The 21,402-nt window shown below is 39.1% G+C and overlaps 1 protein-coding gene across 3 annotated transcripts in view; it reads right to left on the bottom strand.

Annotated features, from left to right (window-relative positions):
- Positions 1 to 2,741: 2,741 nt before the first annotated feature.
- LOC101851185 (AT-rich interactive domain-containing protein 5B) overlaps positions 2,742 to 21,402 on the bottom strand; it is a 56,448-nt gene continuing 37,787 nt past the window's right edge. The window contains exons 2-12 of one of the 3 annotated variants that reach the window (XM_005097459.3): positions 20,217 to 20,436; positions 17,572 to 17,808; positions 16,752 to 16,882; positions 15,498 to 15,639; positions 15,066 to 15,118; positions 14,451 to 14,548; positions 11,106 to 11,235; positions 10,378 to 10,446; positions 7,982 to 9,140; positions 6,199 to 6,761; positions 2,742 to 4,969 (exon numbers count right to left, since the gene is read on the bottom strand). In XM_005097459.3, coding sequence (XP_005097516.1) covers positions 4,652 to 4,969; positions 6,199 to 6,761; positions 7,982 to 9,140; positions 10,378 to 10,446; positions 11,106 to 11,235; positions 14,451 to 14,548; positions 15,066 to 15,118; positions 15,498 to 15,639; positions 16,752 to 16,882; positions 17,572 to 17,808; positions 20,217 to 20,436 — 3,120 coding nt within the window. In that variant the 3' untranslated portion in view covers positions 2,742 to 4,651. The remainder of the gene's footprint in view (positions 4,970 to 6,198; positions 6,762 to 7,981; positions 9,141 to 10,377; positions 10,447 to 11,105; positions 11,236 to 14,450; positions 14,549 to 15,065; positions 15,119 to 15,497; positions 15,640 to 16,751; positions 16,883 to 17,571; positions 17,809 to 20,216; positions 20,437 to 21,402) is intronic. The other 2 variants (XM_005097460.3, XM_013082012.2) reach the window with 2 other exon arrangements.

Raw genomic sequence — 21,402 nt, 5'->3', positions numbered from 1 at the left:
TAAAATTTAACTTGATTCCGTTCAATGTGTCTTGGAAAAAAAAAAGAAAAAAAAAAAAGAAAAACAATTATAATATCTATTAATATTTACCAATTATTGGCTTTCAATTCATTACCTCTTTAGGACATCATAACTTCAACTATAAATGAAAACCTGATACAACTATGCCCTTCTCTCAGCTTGCACAACCTTACATTACTGTTCATATTCAAGAGAAAAAAAGCTTTTAAAGTTCACATTATGAAGTAATTGTCTATGAAAATGAATACATGTGAAAAAGTCCGTTCCAAGCAGGAAGAAAATATGTCATTATGTACAAAATAAGTCACTGAATTATAGAAAAAGGACGTATGTAATCCAAGGAGCAGAAATTCAGTTACAACAAGACTGTTCCCTTGGCTGATTCAACCATTTCATCATTTTTTTCTCCAAATTAATTCATACAAAAATATGCATTCAAACACAATAATCATGTACAATTGTCAATTTTAAAGGATCTATTAATGGCATCATCATCCTTCTAATAAAATGCCCAACACCCAATGCCAATAAACTGAGAAAATTTCAGATCAACACCATCAGCTTTTTCCGTCTAATTTCTATCTTGCTCATCAGACAGCTGAATGTTTGACAAATCACTACCCTTGAAGACAGAACAAGCTGAACCTATTTCACAATCATAGACACATCATTTAACCCACACGACACAGGAGAGAAAACTGACCATCACAATAGAAAAGAAAGTAACTTTACAGAAATGTGAGCTTCAAAACAGTCAATTCAACTTGTCCTAATCCTAACCTTACCTAATGCTCAGTAGACAGCCACAATTTACCAGAACTCTTCAGTAAACAATACAATAGAGTTTTAATCTGTCCAACATGGCCAGTCAATCATTGTTTGCAACAAGTTGGCCAAAAAAACTTGCTCACATCAGTAACTTGCTACAAAAGTTTTCCGCTAATCCATCCAGAGAACGAGTGTTTGCGTTCAATTAATGAAGAGAAGTTTTTATGAAAGATATAAATGAAACGGAAAGACAAAATGTGAAAATTTCAGATTATAAACCATCTTTTGACTTTGCCGTGTCTAGTGGGTGACCATAACTCAAGACACAGTTCAAAGCCACACCTAATAGCCATCACTTTTCTCTGATCTTGAGTGATTCTGATGCACAGGTCGACTACACTTTCAAGAAAAGCTCCCCCCTTTGGAATGAGAAGGCTTGACCTTGTGGTACTGGATACATAAGCAGAGATTTCATTCAACTGTTCAACAAGCACTATGCTTTGACCAGAACAGATTGAGCAATAGCCATGGATAATAGTTAACATAGTTAACAATTACTCTTGGATTGTAACCACGATCATAACGCCTGATTTAAAGTATATGCAATGGATATCTCCAATAAAATGTGCCTAGAAGGTAGAAGGTGCCTTGAGCTCCGAGTAAGAAGACATTTTCCTAGCCATTATTTTTGGTCATCTTAGGAGAAAATCTGATGAGAAAAGACAAAACTTTTGACTTTTTCTGTACTTTTTAGTCTGCATATATCAATTGTACAGCCGGCACATAGCAAGTGAAACTTATGCCATTTCTATGCCACCTTAACTTCCCCTAGAACAACAGGCAAATTGAAAAAAAATGTGGGTTATCGCTGTGGAATCAGGCGTTCGGTAAATTCTTAGGAGCAGAGAAATCAGCATTTTTCTTCAACTGCTAGGCGATTTTTATAGAAGTATTTGTTTTTTTGTGCACAGAAACCTTCACCATCCTTTAAAGAACAATTTTAGGGTGAATTTTACAGAAAAGGGTTGTTTAAAGCCAGAAATATATAATTATGTCGTTACAGTACGCGTATTCACCTTTAAAAGTCACCAAACATTGGCAGTCCTTTCGTTGCTAATTTCGCCTGTAAAAATAGCAGGTAACCGTAGCCCTCTTAAATCGCACATGTCTCGACCTCTATAAAAGGAGGATCAATACATTTCCACCAAGCTCAAAAACAATTAAGAAGCAAAGCTTTAATTTGATAGCAATAACTCCAAATACCCAAAATTTGACAAGCTGCCGATTCCACCATGCTGTAAGACAAATAATCTCCCACCCATCAAAAATATTTTTTTAAGAAAAAAAAAAAAGAACAATTAAAAGTAAGCCAAAGAAAGAAAAGAGAATACATATAATATAAATAATAAAGACAAATAAACCAAGAAAACTTTAAAAAACAAAAATAAAACTTTTTAAAAAAATCCTGCCTCACTTATCTCCATGCTCATATTGACATACATACATACATAAACTATATGTATAGATGTAAATATGTACACATGTGCATACAGAAGCACAATCTTATTTTCACAGAGTACAAACGATACAACAAAAGATTAATGTAGAAAGTAAAAACTTCATGCACAACACCCAGTTTAAGCACAAGAGACAAACAAGATTCATTTCAACATCATTTAGTTACACAAGTCCACAGCTGCAAAGTAGAAAAGTGTGCACATTTGCCATTCATTGCCAGCTTCTGAACTCAACTTTTTAGTACACATCCCTTTTTCTGGACTGTTTTGTGTAAATTATTTACTTTCTGAATGTGTATTTAAATTGTACAAACATTGATTACGCAGAAAAATTATACGGAATTATAGAAAAAGAAAGGATTGCTGACTACTATGCTGCCTTTGTGTTAGTGTGAAGTCATCAAATTACACTTTTATTTTACATGTACATTGTTCCTCTTCTATTTAGTATTGCAAAGACCAGGCTTCAAATACAAAAGATATATATATATATATAAGTATACTGTATATAGCAGCATCCTGATACATGGGTTCTGTGAACATGACTCTTTCATTATCATGAACTATGTTTGCTGTTTAAACTATCAAAAGATGCTTGCAGGCTTGGAGCTCACAATTTCCCAGCAACAAGCAGTGACAATATAAAGAACAAGATTTTAAAGACATCCTTGAACTAAACCACAGAGACAAGCTGAAAGAGAGAAAGGAGTTTTTAAAATAGTTTTAGTAAGACGTTACTTTTACTAAATTTACGGCACTTTTCCTTTACACTTAACCTTCCATATGAATTTTTTGCCAGTGATATAAAACTTGCTTTAAACAATTGCAAAGAAAAAACAACAAATCAGGGCAAACCTTGACCATAATTACGATATCTTGATATCTTTTTGACTCTTAAAATAAACCTACATCATCACTGACATTTTTAACACAATTTTTGCAAATGAACAAAGTTAGATGCATCGATAGGTCTTTTTTCCCCTGTACTTCAAAGCTTCCCAAATATTCCTTACACATCAAACTCAAGTTTTCATTTCATTTTAATCACAACAATACCATATTGTTGCCCCTCATAAAATATCAATTTTTAAAAAATTTTGATGAATATATAGTAAATCACTCATTTCACAAGCTCAGTCAAAGACGGAGGGGGGTGTCTGAATTTTGACTAGAAATGCTCCTAAAACATTTTAAACAAGGCCAAACAACTCGCTAGCAACCAGCTTGTTGTATGATAAAATCAAATAAGTTTTTTTTAGTTCAAGCGTAAAATTTAACTCCATCGCGCTTGTCTAAGGACAGTGATATAAAAACTTGATGCTCCTTGAAAATTGTTAAATAATTACCTAACAAACCTCTGTACTTTTAGGCCAAAAACTTCCTACCAGGAACAAATAAGACAAAAAATGTGAAGACACGAAAACAGGAAAAAGAAAAGCATGACAAGACTAGAAATCTTTTAGTTAGTTGTAGTAGAGGTTTTACGGCGCTCGCAACTTTGACACTAGATACAGACTAGACCGGACCATCAATAATTCATTAATAGAGGCACTACCCACCCATGTCCACATGCTGCTTTAAACACTTTTTCCTTTCCCCAAATTTATTATTATTTTTTCCAATTAGATTCTACCTTTATGCACCCCGTATCTATGATTTTTATGAACTTATGATTAGAAAGAAGTTCATCTGGCGCAACTATTTATCCTGCTCGACTGAACTGCAGATAAGACTCGTACTGATTTGCAGGTAATGTATCCAAACGAGCAGCCCTGGAAGCCTTTGAAGAGACAACAGCTAAAAACACAGGACAGAAATCTCAACATTCTTTGAAAGTCCAAATCACAATTCAAAGTATACACAATTGGTTGAATAGTATTCATTGTACAAACTTTGTTGTTGCAAAAGGAAGCAATTCACAGCAAGCAACCCAGACCTCTATTCACACATTTGCTGCCACCACCTTGCGAGGGCTGCCCCCGAGATTAAAAGGTAACTCGAAGAACTTTATACCTCAAAATTTCAATGCAATAGACATCACACTAACATCACTCTCAACTCGATTCTTTCTGAAAAGTGGCCAGACCGCTCACTAGCTCAAGTCCTTTCTCATTGTGAAGGAAAGTCTTTGCTCATTACGATGACAATTTATTCAGCCATCAAGGCTGTCATCGCCGTTACTCGATAAGGCGTCACCCATACACTGGTCACATCTGTTATTCATGGGGTTCCTTTTCCCAATAGTCCTGTGTACTTTGGAGGGGAAAAAAATGACAAAGACAATCAATGTTGCCACGTAAAGAGCCTGTCTCCTTTCCCTACTCTCAGAAATATTATCACCAATATCAGTTTTTCTTGGCTGCTTTGGCTGGCGGTGGGCCAACCCCCGGCAGGAAAGCACCGTAGCCATTCTGCCTCAGCAGCTCCTCATACGCTGCCAGCTGCACGGGCGATGCCCCATACGCTCCCGCCAGCATCTGAAGCTGTGGGTTGAGGGCAGCCGCTGCCGTGGCAGAGTTAGGGGAGGCAGCAGGCAGGTAGGGACTCATGAAAGCCGGGTGGAGGTGAGGGTTCAGGCCCATCGAGGCAGCTGCTGCCGCTGCTGCGGCCGACGAGGCTTCCATTGAGACAGACCCTGGTATCTGATCCGATGCCTTTGTGGACTGGGGAGAGGAAATAAGAGAAGATAACATAACATATCATAAGATAAGATAAGACAATACTTCATTGTATCAGAAGGAAATTTTCCTTGGTTGTACAGTACCACAAAAATGCAGGTATACGTAGAAATAAAATTATTCATTACTCTCACGGGTTTCTCCTTTTAGTTTTAGTAAGTCTTTTACGGCACTCGCAACAGAATAAGGTCGTATAAGTGCCGAAGATTAGAGGCGTTACAAGAGAGTAACAAACACAAAAAAGAAGGAGGGGAGATAAAGACCATAGATGTTTGATATGAAAGAAGGAGCAAACCACACCAGAGCACCCGCCAACCACCCACCGGGTTTCTCCAGTACAAATGAAAAGAAATGATGTGAATCCAGACATACGCCAAGTGAGTATATAAAGAGATGGGATTCCAGTTATATATTTAGTAAGTAAAAAGACATGATGAAAATACATTTATAAGTTACATAAACAAAAAGACATGATGAGAGCCCAGTGATAAACTGAGTGAAAAAATAAAAATATATGAAAGCCTATAGATAAGCTGGGTAAACAAGACATGAGAATCAAAAGATAAACTGAGTATATAAAAGACAAGAAAAGATTCCAGTGTTGAGTGAATGATGAGAATCCAATGACAAGTTGATGATATGCCGATTTAGTAAATAAAATGCCATGGGTTTTTGTTTTTTTCAATATACACTCTGGAAAAAAAAAGACCAAGTAGTGGTATAGACTACTAAAATAAATAGCCAAAGAAATTATTCCTCCGTTCTTTAAATAAATAGCTCAAAAAATTATTCCTCCGTTCTTTCAATACAAAGATATAAAAGAGCATAAAACAATATGGTTACAGTCAGAATAGTTAAGCACATACAATTACTCTATCCCTTCGGTATTCCACTGTCTTTTGGTAATTAATAATTCAGAATCACAGATGTTCGGTTTCTCCAGTTTACAATAAACCTATCTATATTCAAATTTCCCATGGTGAGTATTATTATTATGAGGGTAACATGAAATGTACTTGTCAAAGTTTAAAATCTTTGTTTAAAAAACTTAAATCAGAAGACCAAAAATATGTGAAACACAAGCACTGTCCTATATTAATTGTTCTAAAAATAGTAGCACCTTGATAAGTGCCACAGGCAGACCTTGTTAATTTAATTCAAGACCAAAAAAGGACAAAACGAAAATCACTCAAAGTCAAAAGAGAGAGTCTCACCCGAGGCATAGCCGTGAACTGAGCACCAAACAACGCAGACGTCAGACGGCCATCTTTTCCCGAGGACTGAAGCGCTGCAGCTTGCTGAGATGAGAGCATGCCTTTGCTCACCTGCTGGGGGAGCTGAAGCATCCCGTTGTGGCTATTGCTGCTGCCAGCAAGTTTCATGGGATCTACCAGTTTGTTATTGCTGGTGTGAGGCGACAGGGCAGAGCTGTTGCTGCTGCCTGGAGCTAATGGCTGGTGGAGTAGCGACTTTTGCAGTTCAAGAGCTGCCATGCTTTGACCAGAGGAGATGGAGCCATATGGGGAAAACAACTGAGAATTTCTCTTGGCTTGTGATGAAGATGAAGACTTTGACGATGATGACTTTTGATTTGAATTTCTGCTGTTGCTTGCCTCCTCTGGAATAATGTGCTGGCTCTGTTTCCGGGATTGAGAAGGTTGTGAATTCTGATTGGCAGCGAAAGTTTGGGGTGTTTGTCGAAATATGTCACGGGGGCAGTCAAACTGTTGTCGCACACTAAAGGACTTTGTGGCAGTAGCATTGCTACGGGGAAGACCTGTAAAAAGAACAGAGGAGGATCAGATGAAAGCATGAAACAGGGTATTCTATTCTTAGAGACAAAAAGTATGATCACTGAATCAATGATGTTGTTCACTGAATCTCAAACTTAAAATAAGTCAAGTCAAATAGATTTTAAGAATATTTATATTTATCTACTCGAGTTCTCTGAAAGAAAAAGCCACTAAAATATCACATGATAGTACAGTACACACTTACTCAGCTTATACCTATAAATAAGTGTTGTTTCCTCTAAAAGATTCTTAATTCTAAACAACTAAATTCACAGTAACTTGCTACAAATATTTACAAAATTAGTCAATATAATTTAACTAATCAATCAACTTTAAAAGCAGATAAAGGCATTAGAAAGGCATTATGAATTAAAATAGTAAAGAAAGTATTAGAACAAAACAAGGCAGAAAGAAATTTACATAAACCCAGAACATAGAAAGTTTGTTTTAGTAGAGGTTTTACGGTGCTCACAACTGCATAAGGTCATACGAACGCCAAAGGGTGGATGTCAACAGAGGAGTCTTTACAGGGAATCAGACTTACTTTTCTCACCTCTCTAGATTCAACAGCACAATGTCTGCTTCAAATATCAAAACACCCCGGAAATAGCGGGTCACAAGAGAGTGACAAACATACAAAAGAAGTAGAGGGAAAATGACCATAGGATTAGGAAAGAATAAGCAGCGGTTTCCTGTTGCAGTTCAGGCACAGTAATGAGCGTGACATTGTTGAATCCGCCCACTTTCAATGTCCCCCCTTTGGAAATGGCCTAAAGATACTTCCGTCAGAGGCACCACCGGGGGGGGGGGGGGGGGGGGGGGGGGGGGTGTTAGAACACAGAAAGCTCACAAAAACAATAACAAGCCCTAAAGGTCAAAAAGAAGGGAAAATGGAACATAAAACAAAGATGAAAGAGGGTATCAGATAGCAGCTGACAGAGAGGACAAACAACACTTGTGTGCCAAGTTCCACATCCAAACATTTAAAAAGTAAAGATATTCCAGTGGAGTCTGCTTATACCCAACACTGTTAATCTAAAAACAGCAATAAACTGAAAGAAAAGAAAATCCCTGATTTTTTTCTTCAGTATGAGCTGACTCTCTAAACCTGGCTTAACCAAAGAAAAATCCAGCAGTACCGCAGATTTTGATATAAGCAGACTCTTCTATAAAAATGACCGTGCCAAAGCATAAAGAAAATAACCTGCAGAGCTCTTGATTCGATTCAGCACCATGTCTGGGCTGGGGAATACACTGGACGCAGGTGTCACGTTGAGATTGTCAAATGGATAAGTCCGCTTGCGGGGCTGGTTGTGGGCAGCAGAAGGGTTGCCGCTGATGGGCACGGGCAGAGGGGAGAAGGGGTTGTTTGATCTGGGATCTAGGTAGAGGGAGGCTGGTGCTGGGGGCAGACACAGCTCACTCTTGTGACCTGGCGGCGTTGGGTGCATAATGGGGGCAAGGCTGTGACTAGTGTGTCCTAACAGGTCATTGGAGTGCGGGTAGCGAGACGATTGGGCACGGTAGGCAGGTGATGCTGATGAAAGGGCTGATGGGGGTGCTCCTCTTGCTGGCTGAATGTGGTCCTGGAGCAGGTAGGGTGATGGTTCGTACGGAGTGTTGCTGTGAGCTGCTTTCAGGGTGCCGCTGGCTGCCGGAAGCTGTTGGTGGGTGTGGGCATTGATTGGTGCTTTGCTGTGGGCAGACGTGCTGCTACGAGGAGCCAGGGATGGGCCTCCTGACACTTCCAAGCCGCGGGCAGCAGCACTGCCTGTACTGTTCGCTGCAGCAGTTTGATCTATTTTCGATGGGCGGCCAATCGGTGTGCTGTGGGCAATGGGACTTATTGAGTCTTTGACTGAGGGACTTCTCAGCGACTCCTCCCCACCAGGGTGCGACGTAGAGGCACTGCCATGAGGGGGAAGGACTCCCCATGGAGACAACATGTGCGGGGGGAGAACGGGCAGGAGATACCCACCACGGTACATTAAGTTTGTGTAAGGTATCACGGGACTTTCTGCGGAGATGGAGGCGAGAGGAGAGGGGGCAGGAGCTGCTAAGCTGTTGCTGGACGATGGTTTCAGGTGGTGGCTATCGGCGTGTCGCTCGCGAGCTTGATCAGAAGGACCAGGAAGGTGGCTCTGACTGTCATGGTCATTAAAAGAAGCCTTGTCCTCAAACGGTGCGCTCTTGGACCCTGGAGGTCGCTGCTTCACTGAAGGTACTTCCAGCGGTTCTAGCCCACCACCCTGGTGCACCTCAGAGGAATGTTCTGCAGAGCCGGAAGGCAATTTATCTTTGCGAAGTGCTGCCTCATCCACATTAGTCACATTTTCGTTAAATGTTTTCCTTTTGATATCCACCTGAGAATGAAGAAAATAAAATAAAAGTTAAAACTTTTAAACATCCAAAATATTAATAGATAAAACAGACAAATATGGAACATTATTCACTTCTTGCTGCAAGTTAATAAATAGTTGTGACACAGGAATAATGCTTATATAGCAAACACATTTAATATCTTTTTGACAGAAAAACTGGGCAAACACCTGCAGAATGAAAATTTAAGATTTGAAGAATTTAACAATAAGCATAACAATAGGCAAAATTGTTCACATCCTACATTAGATTTAAATTTAGTTGGTAGCCCTTGAAGCATTTATATTACAGACAGAAAATTTTATCTGGGAAGCCTAGGAAAATAGTCTTAAAACAATATTCATTTGCCATTACAAGCATAATTTTCAACTTGTACATTTTTTGCTGAACCTACAAAGTTGTAGCATTTCGTCTCAAACTGACAATAATTTATTTCAAAACAAAACAAGCGTCTCAAACTGACAATAATTAATTTTAAAAAAGAATAAATACCAAGTATGAATTGAATTATTTCGACCATGATAGCAACATTTCTCCAGGGTTTTTATAAACAAAAGCTTTCGTCCATGCAATTCATTACAAAGAAAAGCTGCAAGGCATATAAACGTGATTGTCCTATACGCTGTAAGAGTAGTACGCTGTAAGTGTTGGCAAAACCTCTGAACAAAACCCACTTGACATGAACCACATGAGGCAATGGCTCTAGGAAAAAAATCAATGCTTAGCTGCAAAAGAATAAAAACAATTGACAAAAGCTTTCAGCAATGCCAGATTACATCAGCATTCAAATCAGCTTTATCAATGAAAAAAACCAAACCCCACAGCCAATGCTCTTTGCAATAATAACCAATTTTTCGATAACACAGCAGTGTTTATGCTGGCAAGTTCTTGATCTAGAAAAGCAAGATGAGTATACTGCAAGCATTGAAAAAGCATAACAGTGCAAAATCCCAGCATAAATGAAATCTCCTCTTATGAAAGCGCAGATATTGAAAGAGCATCAAAATGAGAGTCTCCCAGTTTATATGCAAACCTTAAGACGGAAAAAAGAAAAGCATTCCAACACAACGAAAACAGTGTGTACACAAAGCTGCCCGCATCAATGGAAGAGTGAAAATGCATACATTTATGAAGTAAAATTCGATGAAAATGTAAATAAATGACCAAGTCAAGCCGTCAAGCCATCAAGCTAGGAAGGGAGGGGGGGAAACACCCACTCACCTTTGAGTCCACTTCAGCAGACTCAACATTCTCTTTTTTCACCTCAACCTCATCCTTATTTTCTACATTCTGAAAATGTACACAAGGACAGGCCTACTCATTTGTATCTAGAACATATATATATCAAAGGTGTTACAAGAAAAATGAGCCACTCAAATATTGTGTACTCGCCCTGTAAAGCACGGTCAGAGAGAGAGCCACTCATTTTTCTTGCAACTATCACAGTATACGACATTTTGGGCTAGGTGGCTAAAAGACAAAACAAGAACCACCTAACAACAATAATCATCGTCTTGGGTAAGAAGTTACAAACAATGACTGTTCACAGACAAATTGCCCCATCCCCCTTAAGAGCATAAGGTTTGCCTTGAAAAAAAGAAGAAGGAAAAAGAAAAAAACTATAACACCCTCTCATCTTCCACTAGTCTATTTTTAAAAAATCTCAAATAGTTTTCTATTCTGACCTCTCCAACAAATCATAAAATCACCACTATTAACCATATGTATGTCATGTTTTAAAGTAGTGAACATTAAAGACAGAAACAAACCGTCTTTCTCCACCACATCATAACGTAACAACAGCGTTTTTAAGCAATTCAATTCAATATCATCTTCTATGTTTCACTTAAAAGCTTAAACTAAAACGTTTCCTTGTAAATTTTGCATAACCACATAAAACAAACAGAACTCATCCCAAAGTTTTTGCTGAATAAAACAAAATGTCTTACCTCTTTGTGACTAGAGGAATCACTGATTTCTTTGCCGGCAGACTGATCTCCTCTTTGTTTCTCTATGTGCTTGTGTTTCCTCTTTGGTTTACCTCCTTTCCTCAAATGTCTCTCATAAGGTAAAAGGAGCCTAAAAGGGAGAAAAAAAGAGAGAAAGGTAAGAAAATAAACCACACAACCAAAGTAAACATTTGGACATAAGTACCCAATTCAGGCTTTTTCTTCTTCTGTGTATCCCTGCTGAAGTTCACACTGTAACTGACTGTAAGATCTTATCTCACAATGCAGTTGATTTTTATGCATACGGCTGTTTTATCTACATAGAAAGTAAAATCACCCCCTGCCTGACAGGCAACCTCATTCTGTTTTCTACAGTAGTCGAACCTGTGTAAGACGGAATCGCAAGGGAGCCAGAAAAAAATTCCGTCTTAGACATTTTCCCTCTTTGGGGAATTTAGGGGGAAATGGAGGTGGGGGGAGGGTTCAAAGGCCCAGCTGGTGGGATCAAGGATCACTTGTCCGATCGGCAAGCAGTGGTCAAAACTTCACACCTCTCAGCTGCTATCATGTCTGATAATGACATGCGTCAGTCTTACTTATCCAATTACCACCAGTGCTTGCCTTTCATAGGACCACTGTTTGACCTATTAAAAACAGAAATGTTTGAACATCTCCTTTGCTTCCACCCTTAGCCCAACCCACCACCAATGCCACCCCTCATTTTCTTGTTTTTTCTCGGCTGGCCGTACGATCAGGGGCGCAGGCATTGGTCAAACTAATTTCACACCTCTGGCTTCTGGCTACTCAAGAAAGTTTCCGTAGTGGCTCGCTACTCGAGCACTCTCACGGGCAGTCGTGAGATTTCACACCCACACTACACTGACCATCTGCATCCCTCAGGGCTCACATGGTGGGGTAACATCTACCCCCAAATCGCTCCCCTACTCCCCTTTCTCGCCCAGCGGCATGGCCATGTCGTTAAGTTAGAGTTGGGGAACCACACTTGCGAGTTTTGTTTCAAATCAGGGCTGCAAAGCATTTTCCGTCTTAGACAGGTGAAACCCTCAGAAGGGAGCGGATTTTTCTTTCCGTTTCCGCGTTGGACAGGTTTCCGTTTTATACAGGTAATTAAAGAGGAATATATCAAGGGGGAAGCAGGAAGATTCCGTTAAGACAGTTTTCCGTTTTACACAGGTTTCCGTTAAAGCAGGTTCGACTGTACTTTTAATATTTATAATGACCAGAACAGCTTCAGTCAGGGTAGGAATTCATTTTGAATTAAATTTTGCCGTGATGGCAGCTCGATGGGCCTACTCTCTTCTATTTTATAACTGTTGAGGCATCATAAACATGCAAAACTTCCACATCAGACCTCCGAAATTTTTCATCTTTACCAGAGATGACCAAGTGCTCCATCCTAGCTACCATAGGATCCCACGGTATTTATAACATGAGGAAAAAAACCTAGTGCTTGAAAGGGTCGTACTCCAGACCTCCTGGTTGACAGGCAAACACCATACCTGTTGAGGTACTGAGCCCCAGACTTTAATTCAGTGATACCAGTCTTTTGAGTGATCTTTCTTTATATAAAAATTTGTATGGGTAACTCTCTCCTCAGGGTAACATATTTTGAGGGACGAAAATAGACAAGCATTTTTCAAAAAAAGACAATACTAGCAGTGAAGATTGGTCAATTCAAGCTGACAATTGTGTGGAAGTTTAAAAAAAAAGAACATAAATCAATAGAGCAGTGAAAAATCGAAATTTCAAGAGAATAAAATTCATTTAAAGAGAAGCTTCTCAGTATTGTGCAACAGCTGCACTTCTCTCCTAAAACATTAAAGTTAACAAGAATTGTTTCTTTTTTGTAGGAATTTCAGTGAAAATCGATTAAATTTCAGTGAAAATCGATTAAATTGATTTGCCCACAATACAAATTTGGAGCATATCATTTCCTTTCAATATATCTTTACAATATCAGTTTGGAAATTATCAGGAAGAGAACGTGGCTTATCCCATGTGGTACAGATTGTTTCCCTTGAACTGTACTTACAGGTCAAAATAGGGCATTCGCTTGTTCCAGCTTGTGAAATTTGACACTGGTGTGAAGTTTAGGCTTAGATTAGGCTTAGATTAGGCCCACCTCACACCCATCTTACATTACCTTAGACAAAAACTGAAGCCCCTTGTTTTGCTTTCGCCAGAATCAACTCCATTCAACTTGCTCCACATAAACATAATCATGTGAAACTGCTTATGAAAAAATGTTGCTCTTCTGATGTTGGCAATTTACCACCTGATTTCAAAATGCAGCCAGCCGTTATGATCCACAAACTTTTCCCCCTCCTCTGGGCTCCTGACTCTTTCTGCAGCCTTTCTACTGCTATTCCCGTCTGCTGGGACATTTCAGTAACCCATTTTCAGCACTTTTTAAGGACCCCCTGGGCAAGTGGTGAGTTCCTGCGTGCTGTTGGCATCGCCGACCGTTTATGACACCACGGCGCCAGACGAAAGAGAGAGAGAGAGACTCCTTGGCTCCTTCTTACTGCTGTCTTTCAGCCACACCCTTTATCTTATGGTAGGTATGATCTAACATCTAGCCTTCTCAGATAAGGGCTAAGAAATCTTAGAGGTCCCATGTGTAAGTTGCGCACATCAAAGATGCCTTGGTGGTCACAAAATCGATAGGAGTAGGCTTTGGCTGCCATCTGGGTAAAATTCAAAATTCCTACCAAACTGAAAATACTTAATGTGTCCTGGGCACTCATATGACCTTATGCAGATGCCAGCGCCTTAAAAACACCAAAAACAAAAAATGATTCACAAACCAATAAACAGGAGTACCTGATCCATTTTGTCAAAGATCTGTTTCAAAGTTAATTCTGAACACTTTTGGATTGAACATCATAAAGTCTAGAAAAAACTCTGGAACCCTGAAGTACACAGGACCCAAAAGCTGTGAACTGAGCGAGGAAAACTAGACATGAACATAATTTGCACATGAATCCCAACCTCTTGAACAGCTTAAAGTAATATTCAATGTCCAAGCTCCAAAGGTAAAAACATGTTTCAAACTTGAAAGAACAGGCAGAGAACCAGACACTCAATTCTGGGTGAGGTTCTGCATTGCTTTTATCCTCATAAAACTATCACCTCTTTGTCTGTCGGTCCACTGTTCTTGGTACAAAATCAAGCATAAAGTGTCCATCCTCACCATATATATCAAAACATTAACCCTTACAACATCACCCCCCACCCTTCCCTTTTAAAAAAAAATATTGAAAAGCTTCTTTACAGTTGAATTCCAAACTTTCAGTAATGGGAAATGTCTAGTAAATGCCATACCTTTCATAATGCCTCCTTGTGCAAGTGGCAGCACTTGTGTTGCTCGAGTTGCCTCCAAGTTTGTCATACAAATGTTTCCACATTCGCTTTGTTGTGATCTGAACACAAAAGGACATCAGTTCAATTATCATAATTAGGAAAACTGAAATCATAATATGACTTTGACAAAATTCCAAAGCGACAAACTCCTACGAACATATTTTCTACTTATTGAAGAGCATAACAATACCGCTATCTGAGTCCCCCCCCCCCCCCCCCCCACACACACACAGAGATATGTATATCTAAATTCTACCACGTAAAAGAAACAAATTGGCACAGTATGCACTTTGCACAGGCCCCAAGCCTAGTCTTGTACAACTGGAACTAATGAGACAATATTCACTTTTTTGTATTTTAGCATGAAATAGTATAAACAACAACTTGAATCAAAGGTACAAAATTCTTTGACTTCATTTTCATTTCAATAAACCTACAAATAAACCAAGTCTGTTCAAACTTGCCTGCCGTCACTCCAGGTACAAAACATATCCTTCAGAAAAAATCCAATTACAAAAAGGTATAAAACTCAAACAGGACAACAAAATTTGATTCCATGAAGTAAATTACACTTACCATATCATAACCGCCAAGTTTCTCTGCTTGCTTGTAAAAATAGTACAAGTCTACTGAAGAAAAAAATAAGAGAATATGATGATATATTCAGGAAAACGGAGAAAACAATTTTAAGGGAAAATGATTTACCAAGCTCAGACTATGTCAAAAGACATGTACTGAAACTGATGAAGTTCCTATTTTATTTAACAAACAAAGGGCTTGAACATATACAATTTTAAATGCTTCACTATAACAGAATTTACAGATAGAACAGGATTCAAGAGGACCATATGTCCATGTAAAAAGAAACTAGAAGTCTTATAAGCCATGGATGGATTTTCTTTTCTCAGCCTCACTACTTTACATAAATTAAAAGCATAGAAGTTGACAAAGACACAACCATATAGCACCAAGTCAGGGGAGAAAACAGCAAAAAAACAACAAGCTTACTCTGCTTGAATCCAAGAGAAGGAATGCGACCAATGGGCATTTTTGCGTCGTGCATGAACTTGTGCAGACCGAAGAGAAAAGCTTGCTCCTCGGTGCTGACCTTATCCTCGTTGAGGTCACCTGTATCAGTTGACCGCCGTGGCTACATACAAAGTGCAGAGAAACAGGATGTTTACTTTATATATATATATATATATATATATATATGTGTGTTGAGTTAGTTTGAGTACAGAGAAGCATATTCACACTAAAACGGTCATATAGAGTGGGGAAGAAGCAAGACAGATAGACAGAAACAACAGATGGAAAGAGAAAGAGTAGGACCTACCTACAAGTGGTACTCGCCAAACACCAGCGTATATGAAGTTAAAAATGCCCAGTTAGTTCTAATAAACACAACAGAATATTCTTATTAATTATTGTAAATCAATTTTGCACTAAAACTCCTTTGATTTTGTTTAAAGTTAATAAGGTCATGTAAGTGCAGAAGATTAGAGGTGTTGCAAGAGAACTTAATTTACAAACACAAAAAAGGAGAAGAGATCAGGGCAACAGATGTATGACAGGAAAGAAGGAACAAACCGCACAAGAGCACCCGCCAACCACCTGCTGCTCAGAGTTTGTGTAAAAAGAAGCACATTGACACAAACTACAGTCATTTAATGTATGGAAAGAGTAAAACAGACTGAAACAACAAAGGAAAAGTAAAGACTTTAATTTAAGATAACCTACTCGAGGCATCCTCCAAGCACCTGCTTCCTTGTTTAAGTCATTTTGATAATTCTTTCCTTTAATGTTTTTACTTGTCGGGGTTGTTGTAAACTTTACTTCCAGATCAATGAGGCAACCAGAGAAGATGAAGAAAACAAATTATAAATTTTCCTTTCATCTAATTTGCCCAACAAACTTTCAACATTCATTATATTTAATTTGTATTAACAAGATTTGTAAAAAGAATATTTTCAACGGCAACATGTGTCCATGGATATTGGGGAGTGAGAAGGATAACAATACGAAACAGCAGTAAAGACAAATTACTAAAGTACAGTTAAACCGGCCAAGAATCGGACGGGAATGCGAAAAAGGTTCTAGTTGTCTTAAGACTAGGTAACCAGCAGAACTGAGCGTAGAGAAGGTGGGGACGAGGGGAAACAAAAAGAAAAAGATGATTGAATTCACTTTGAGATGGTTCCATGATTAGGTTCAACTATAGATTTACCAGCCTGGACAGGTAATCAGAATTTGGTCACTTACCCTTGAAGACGTGGATATGGAGGGTGTAATGTTGGCAAACAATTCTTCCATGCTGTCCGAGTCGTGCTGGGAATCTTTCCGAGAAATGCTTTTGGACTTTTTGCCTTTGTTGCGAGCTTTGAGAACAGGCACTGAAACAAAAAAAACCATTACACACCATTACATCACTAGTAATGACACATAGGGGGAAAAAATACATGAAAAAAAAAAAATACGCCTCAAACTTCCAAAAACCACTATAAAAAATGTGTACTTTTCATTTTAAAAATTTTATCCCGCATGTGTACGCATTCTGTAGTAGTTGACTTCAAATTATGATATATCATAATCAACGCCTTCCACCCCTGACAGGGAAAGGGGACACATGCAAGCTCCTTCCATTTATCTTTCTCCTGGGCCACCCTTTATCTCTCTCATGTCCCTTTCCACACATCTCCTACATGTTTCCCGTGCCTCGTGCTCCCTGTGGGTTCCATTGCAGCGACTGTTATTACAATATATCGGCAGTAAAATTTATACTTCTCCCCTCATCATTTGCTTCACTTTTTTTTCCAGACTGCATCAAAGTCTCAGTCGCACTGCTAAACCCATTCAACACATTTTTATACCTCACACTGGTCAAGCTAGAGAAAAAAAGCAAAAACAAAAATTGTAAATTTTGTATCAAACCTGCACTACTGACATCCCTTTCTGGACATGTGCTAATTCATATTCCCGACTGATATGTCGGTAAAAGTAACACCCCCCCCCCCCCTAAAATAGGGGAAAAAAGTACCTTTCACAGAATGTCAATTGACCAGAGAATAAAGGAAGCACTCACACATATGGTCCATGCGAATGTCCAGATCATCAATGTCCGAATGGTAGAAGGAGTCCTTGCAGAACATGACCCGGCAGCCGGGAGCCTTGGCCGCGTACCCACCAATGGCCAGCACCACAGCCACATGGAGCCACTCATTCTCACACCCTTCGAGTCGCCGCATCACAGCACGGTAGCGGCAATACTTTGGGTAGCTCATCACTGCCACATTAGCAGCACCCAGTGGCACTTTTTCAGCTGTGAAGCAATGGGGAAAAGTTAGTAAAATTCATTTGTTTGTTTGTCTGTTTGAGCAAAGAGAAAAAGACATAAAAATGGCCGTTTAGTGTAGGGAAGGAGTAAGGCAATCAAACAGCAACAGATGGAAAGAAAAGTAGAGGCGGCCAATTAGTGGTGCCCTCCGACCACCCACTTGCAAAATCTGCTGAAGAACATTACAAAATCACTCCTACAACAGAAACAAAAAGAACCGAGTAGTAAGTGGTAGCTCAATGACAAATTATTGACATCCCTAGCAGTACATGTGCAAATTCATACCCATCACTGATATGAAGGTAAAACTACATTTCAACGCACACACCCCCCCCCCCCCCCCCCTCCCCTAAAAATAGAATAAAAGCATGATTGATTCACACTTGATGTCATGACAACCCAAATTTGGCTTCACACTGAGAGTGCAGGCCCTGGTTGTGTGTATTGTGTCAAATATATGTCCCGAAGAGAAGGCCGAAGTTTACTTTTACAGATATATGACATTATTTTTCCTGTAAAACAGACTCTTTCTTTCAACGTGAAGAAATATCCTGTGAAATTGTTAAGTTCCCGACACCATCTGCTTGAACATAATATCAAAGATAATAATGATGGTGTTGATGATGATGATGATGATGATGATGATGATGATGATGATGATGATGATGATACTAATAACAATAAAAATAATACTAATAATAATGATAACAATTCCATTATGGTATAGCACAAATCCATTCTCTATGCCCATTTACTACTATTATTACTCCAGCAGACCCGAGAACTCTTATGAACATTCACAGCTTCCCAGGAAGCATACAGGGCAAGCAGCTGATTATAAAGACTCAAACACTAACAAACTGACATGATCTTTCTCTACAGCCAGGTATCTGAAGTGAGGAAAATTTGTGTAAAGTAAAGTGCCTTTCCCAAGGATACAACGACAAGTCCCAGAAGGGCTTTGAACCTGTGAACTATGAGCCTGCTAGACCACCGACACCACAATTGTGGAGGCAAAACATTATTTTTTTGTTTTCATTCTGATGTATAAAGTCTCTACTGTTGGATAAAATAAACCTGGTAATTATGTACCTCCCTACACTATCTTCAACACATAAAAAAACCCACTGGTCTGATACAACAGTGCAAACCCCTGCGATATATTAGTATGATGGGGGCGGGGAGGGAACGACTCAAAATACAAAATAGTTTTACAACAGGGATTCTATTCCTTTCACATTTTCAAAGGCAAAAATAATACACCCTCCCTAATGTAACTGCTGAAAGCTCTTTGACAGGAATATGGCTAAAATGAGGGGGACCACAGCATTGCTGCTTGTGGGAGCAAACACTTAAGAGAATCAAAACCATCTTCTCTGTTTCTGCTGAAAGAATATTGATATATTGATTTTTGTCAGCTGTGGCATGCTCAGGTCACCCACTGTCTATACCCACAGAAGGGAATGTATTGATTTGTTCCGTGACAGAAAAGCCAAGGGCTGGGTGCTTATGACTGGTTATTATGCCATGCAGTGGAATGCTACATGTATAGATTGATGACTAGACTTCTCATTGGCGACAACAACAGCAACTACTTTATGAAAGAAAGAAGTCCAAAGTGTATGGTTTTAACCACCCTATTAACACTATAAAGGTTATTAAAGAGGCGGTATCACCGAATTTGACATCTTTCTCTAACAGGATTGAGCCATACGGGTTGAAATCCTTGAAAACTTGACAAAAACCTTGAAAACTTGACAAAATTACCCGAATTCAAGAATGTCCAGTCTAGGATTCAAACCAGGGCCATCCGTTCTCTAGTCCAGCATGATACCAACTAAACAAACAGAGCAATAGCCCAGGAAGAAGTCAAGGCAAACAGCAATTGTGACAAGTGGAAAGGGCATGTCACACCAGAGCACCCATCATACCGTGAATCAACTCAAAACAATAAAAAGTGCCCTTTTAAATTCAGTACAACAAAATTTACGATAAAAGCATTATATATTACAAAGCTTTAGAAAATTGTAGAGGCAAAAGGGACTTAAAAATGCAAGAAAACGGGAATTCAATGAGGTCAACACTTTTCAAGAACAGGTACAAACTTTTCAAACTCAGGAAGAAAAAAACAAACAAAACAAAACCCTCGCAACAGAATAACCATTCTCAAAAACATGATCAGATACAGAGGAACTACCACACCAGTAGTATTCGCAGCTTGAACTGTGCACTTCTCAAATACATAAATGCAATTATTATTATTATCACTATTAGTAGTAGTAGTAGTAGTATTATAATTATTACTATTATTATCATCATTATTATTATTACTTTTATTATTGTTATCATTATAATTAATATTATTATTGCCATTATTATTATTAAAAGCTTACCAGTGCCATTGTCAGTGACCTCAGGCTTAATGGCCCGGGCTACGTCACCATTTTTCAGAGCTTTGCTTCCGGGCTCCTCCTTCACAGCTACTGTGCCACTCCCACTCTTGGATTTGCAGAACGCTGCATTGCCATAGGTCCACTTGAAATCCTCCTGGATGAGAGGCACCAGATCGTCCAGGCGCAGCACGATGCGCTCGCCCAGGACCACAACTTCATCCTGGAAGGGCAAGAGAAAGACTGGTTAATGGAGATAAGGGGCCACATCGGCTATTTCTTGAAATTTTGTTAATCTCTTACCTCCTTTTTTATTGTGTGTGTGTGTGTGTGTGTGTGTGTGTGTGTGTGTGTGTGTGTGTTTTCAGGGGGTTTGGAGTACCGTATTTTGATTCGTCAAAAATGTCCCTAATAGAATACATTAGGAATACCTCCCCCTCCACCCAATCTACCTACCTACATGCATGTACGCATACACAAACACACACATACGCACACAAGCGCGCGCGCGCACACACACACACACACACTCCCACACACACCTGTGTCTGTGAATGTCACCGACAGTAAAGAGAAGCATGCCGATGCAATAACAGTAATATAGTGCAAGGAAAAGGAAAACAAAGACCAAAAAAAAATCACCTGATCAAAAAAATCGCCTCACCAAAAAAGATCCTGACAGAAAATATTTAAGAAAGACACAGGTAGACATCAACACAATAATCAACCACATTGCAAAGAATAGAGTGGCATTGTTAGCCCAGTGGTTAGGCTCTCAGACTCTCAACCCTAAAGTCGTCGGTTCCAAACTCGTCAGTGTCAGGGGCCCAATGCTACTGCCTTGTCCTTGAGAAAGGCACTTTAAACTTCACAGAGGTGGAGGGAATGCATATTCAGCTATAGACGGCGAAGGATTTTGTCAGTTCGTTAGTACGTGTACTTAGGTGTGTGTAATCCGCAGCTTGCACTGAATGCTTCCATGGAAGCTGAGAACGTTTCCAAGTGTTTTAAGTACTGCTGGGGTGATAACTAGTCAAATGCATGGTGCATGCTGGAGAGCGAGGATATGCAATCTATATAAATGCAATTGTTGTTAATTATTATCATAATTAATAACTACTGTCAATTATCAATATTATTACTATTATCACCATTATTATTATCATTATTATTATTATTACTATCATTA

Source organism: Aplysia californica, unplaced genomic scaffold, assembly GCF_000002075.1.
Source record: "Aplysia californica isolate F4 #8 unplaced genomic scaffold, AplCal3.0 scaffold00155, whole genome shotgun sequence".
Lineage (NCBI taxonomy): Eukaryota > Metazoa > Mollusca > Gastropoda > Aplysiida > Aplysiidae > Aplysia > Aplysia californica.
This window is presented reverse-complemented; position numbering and strand designations above follow the sequence as displayed.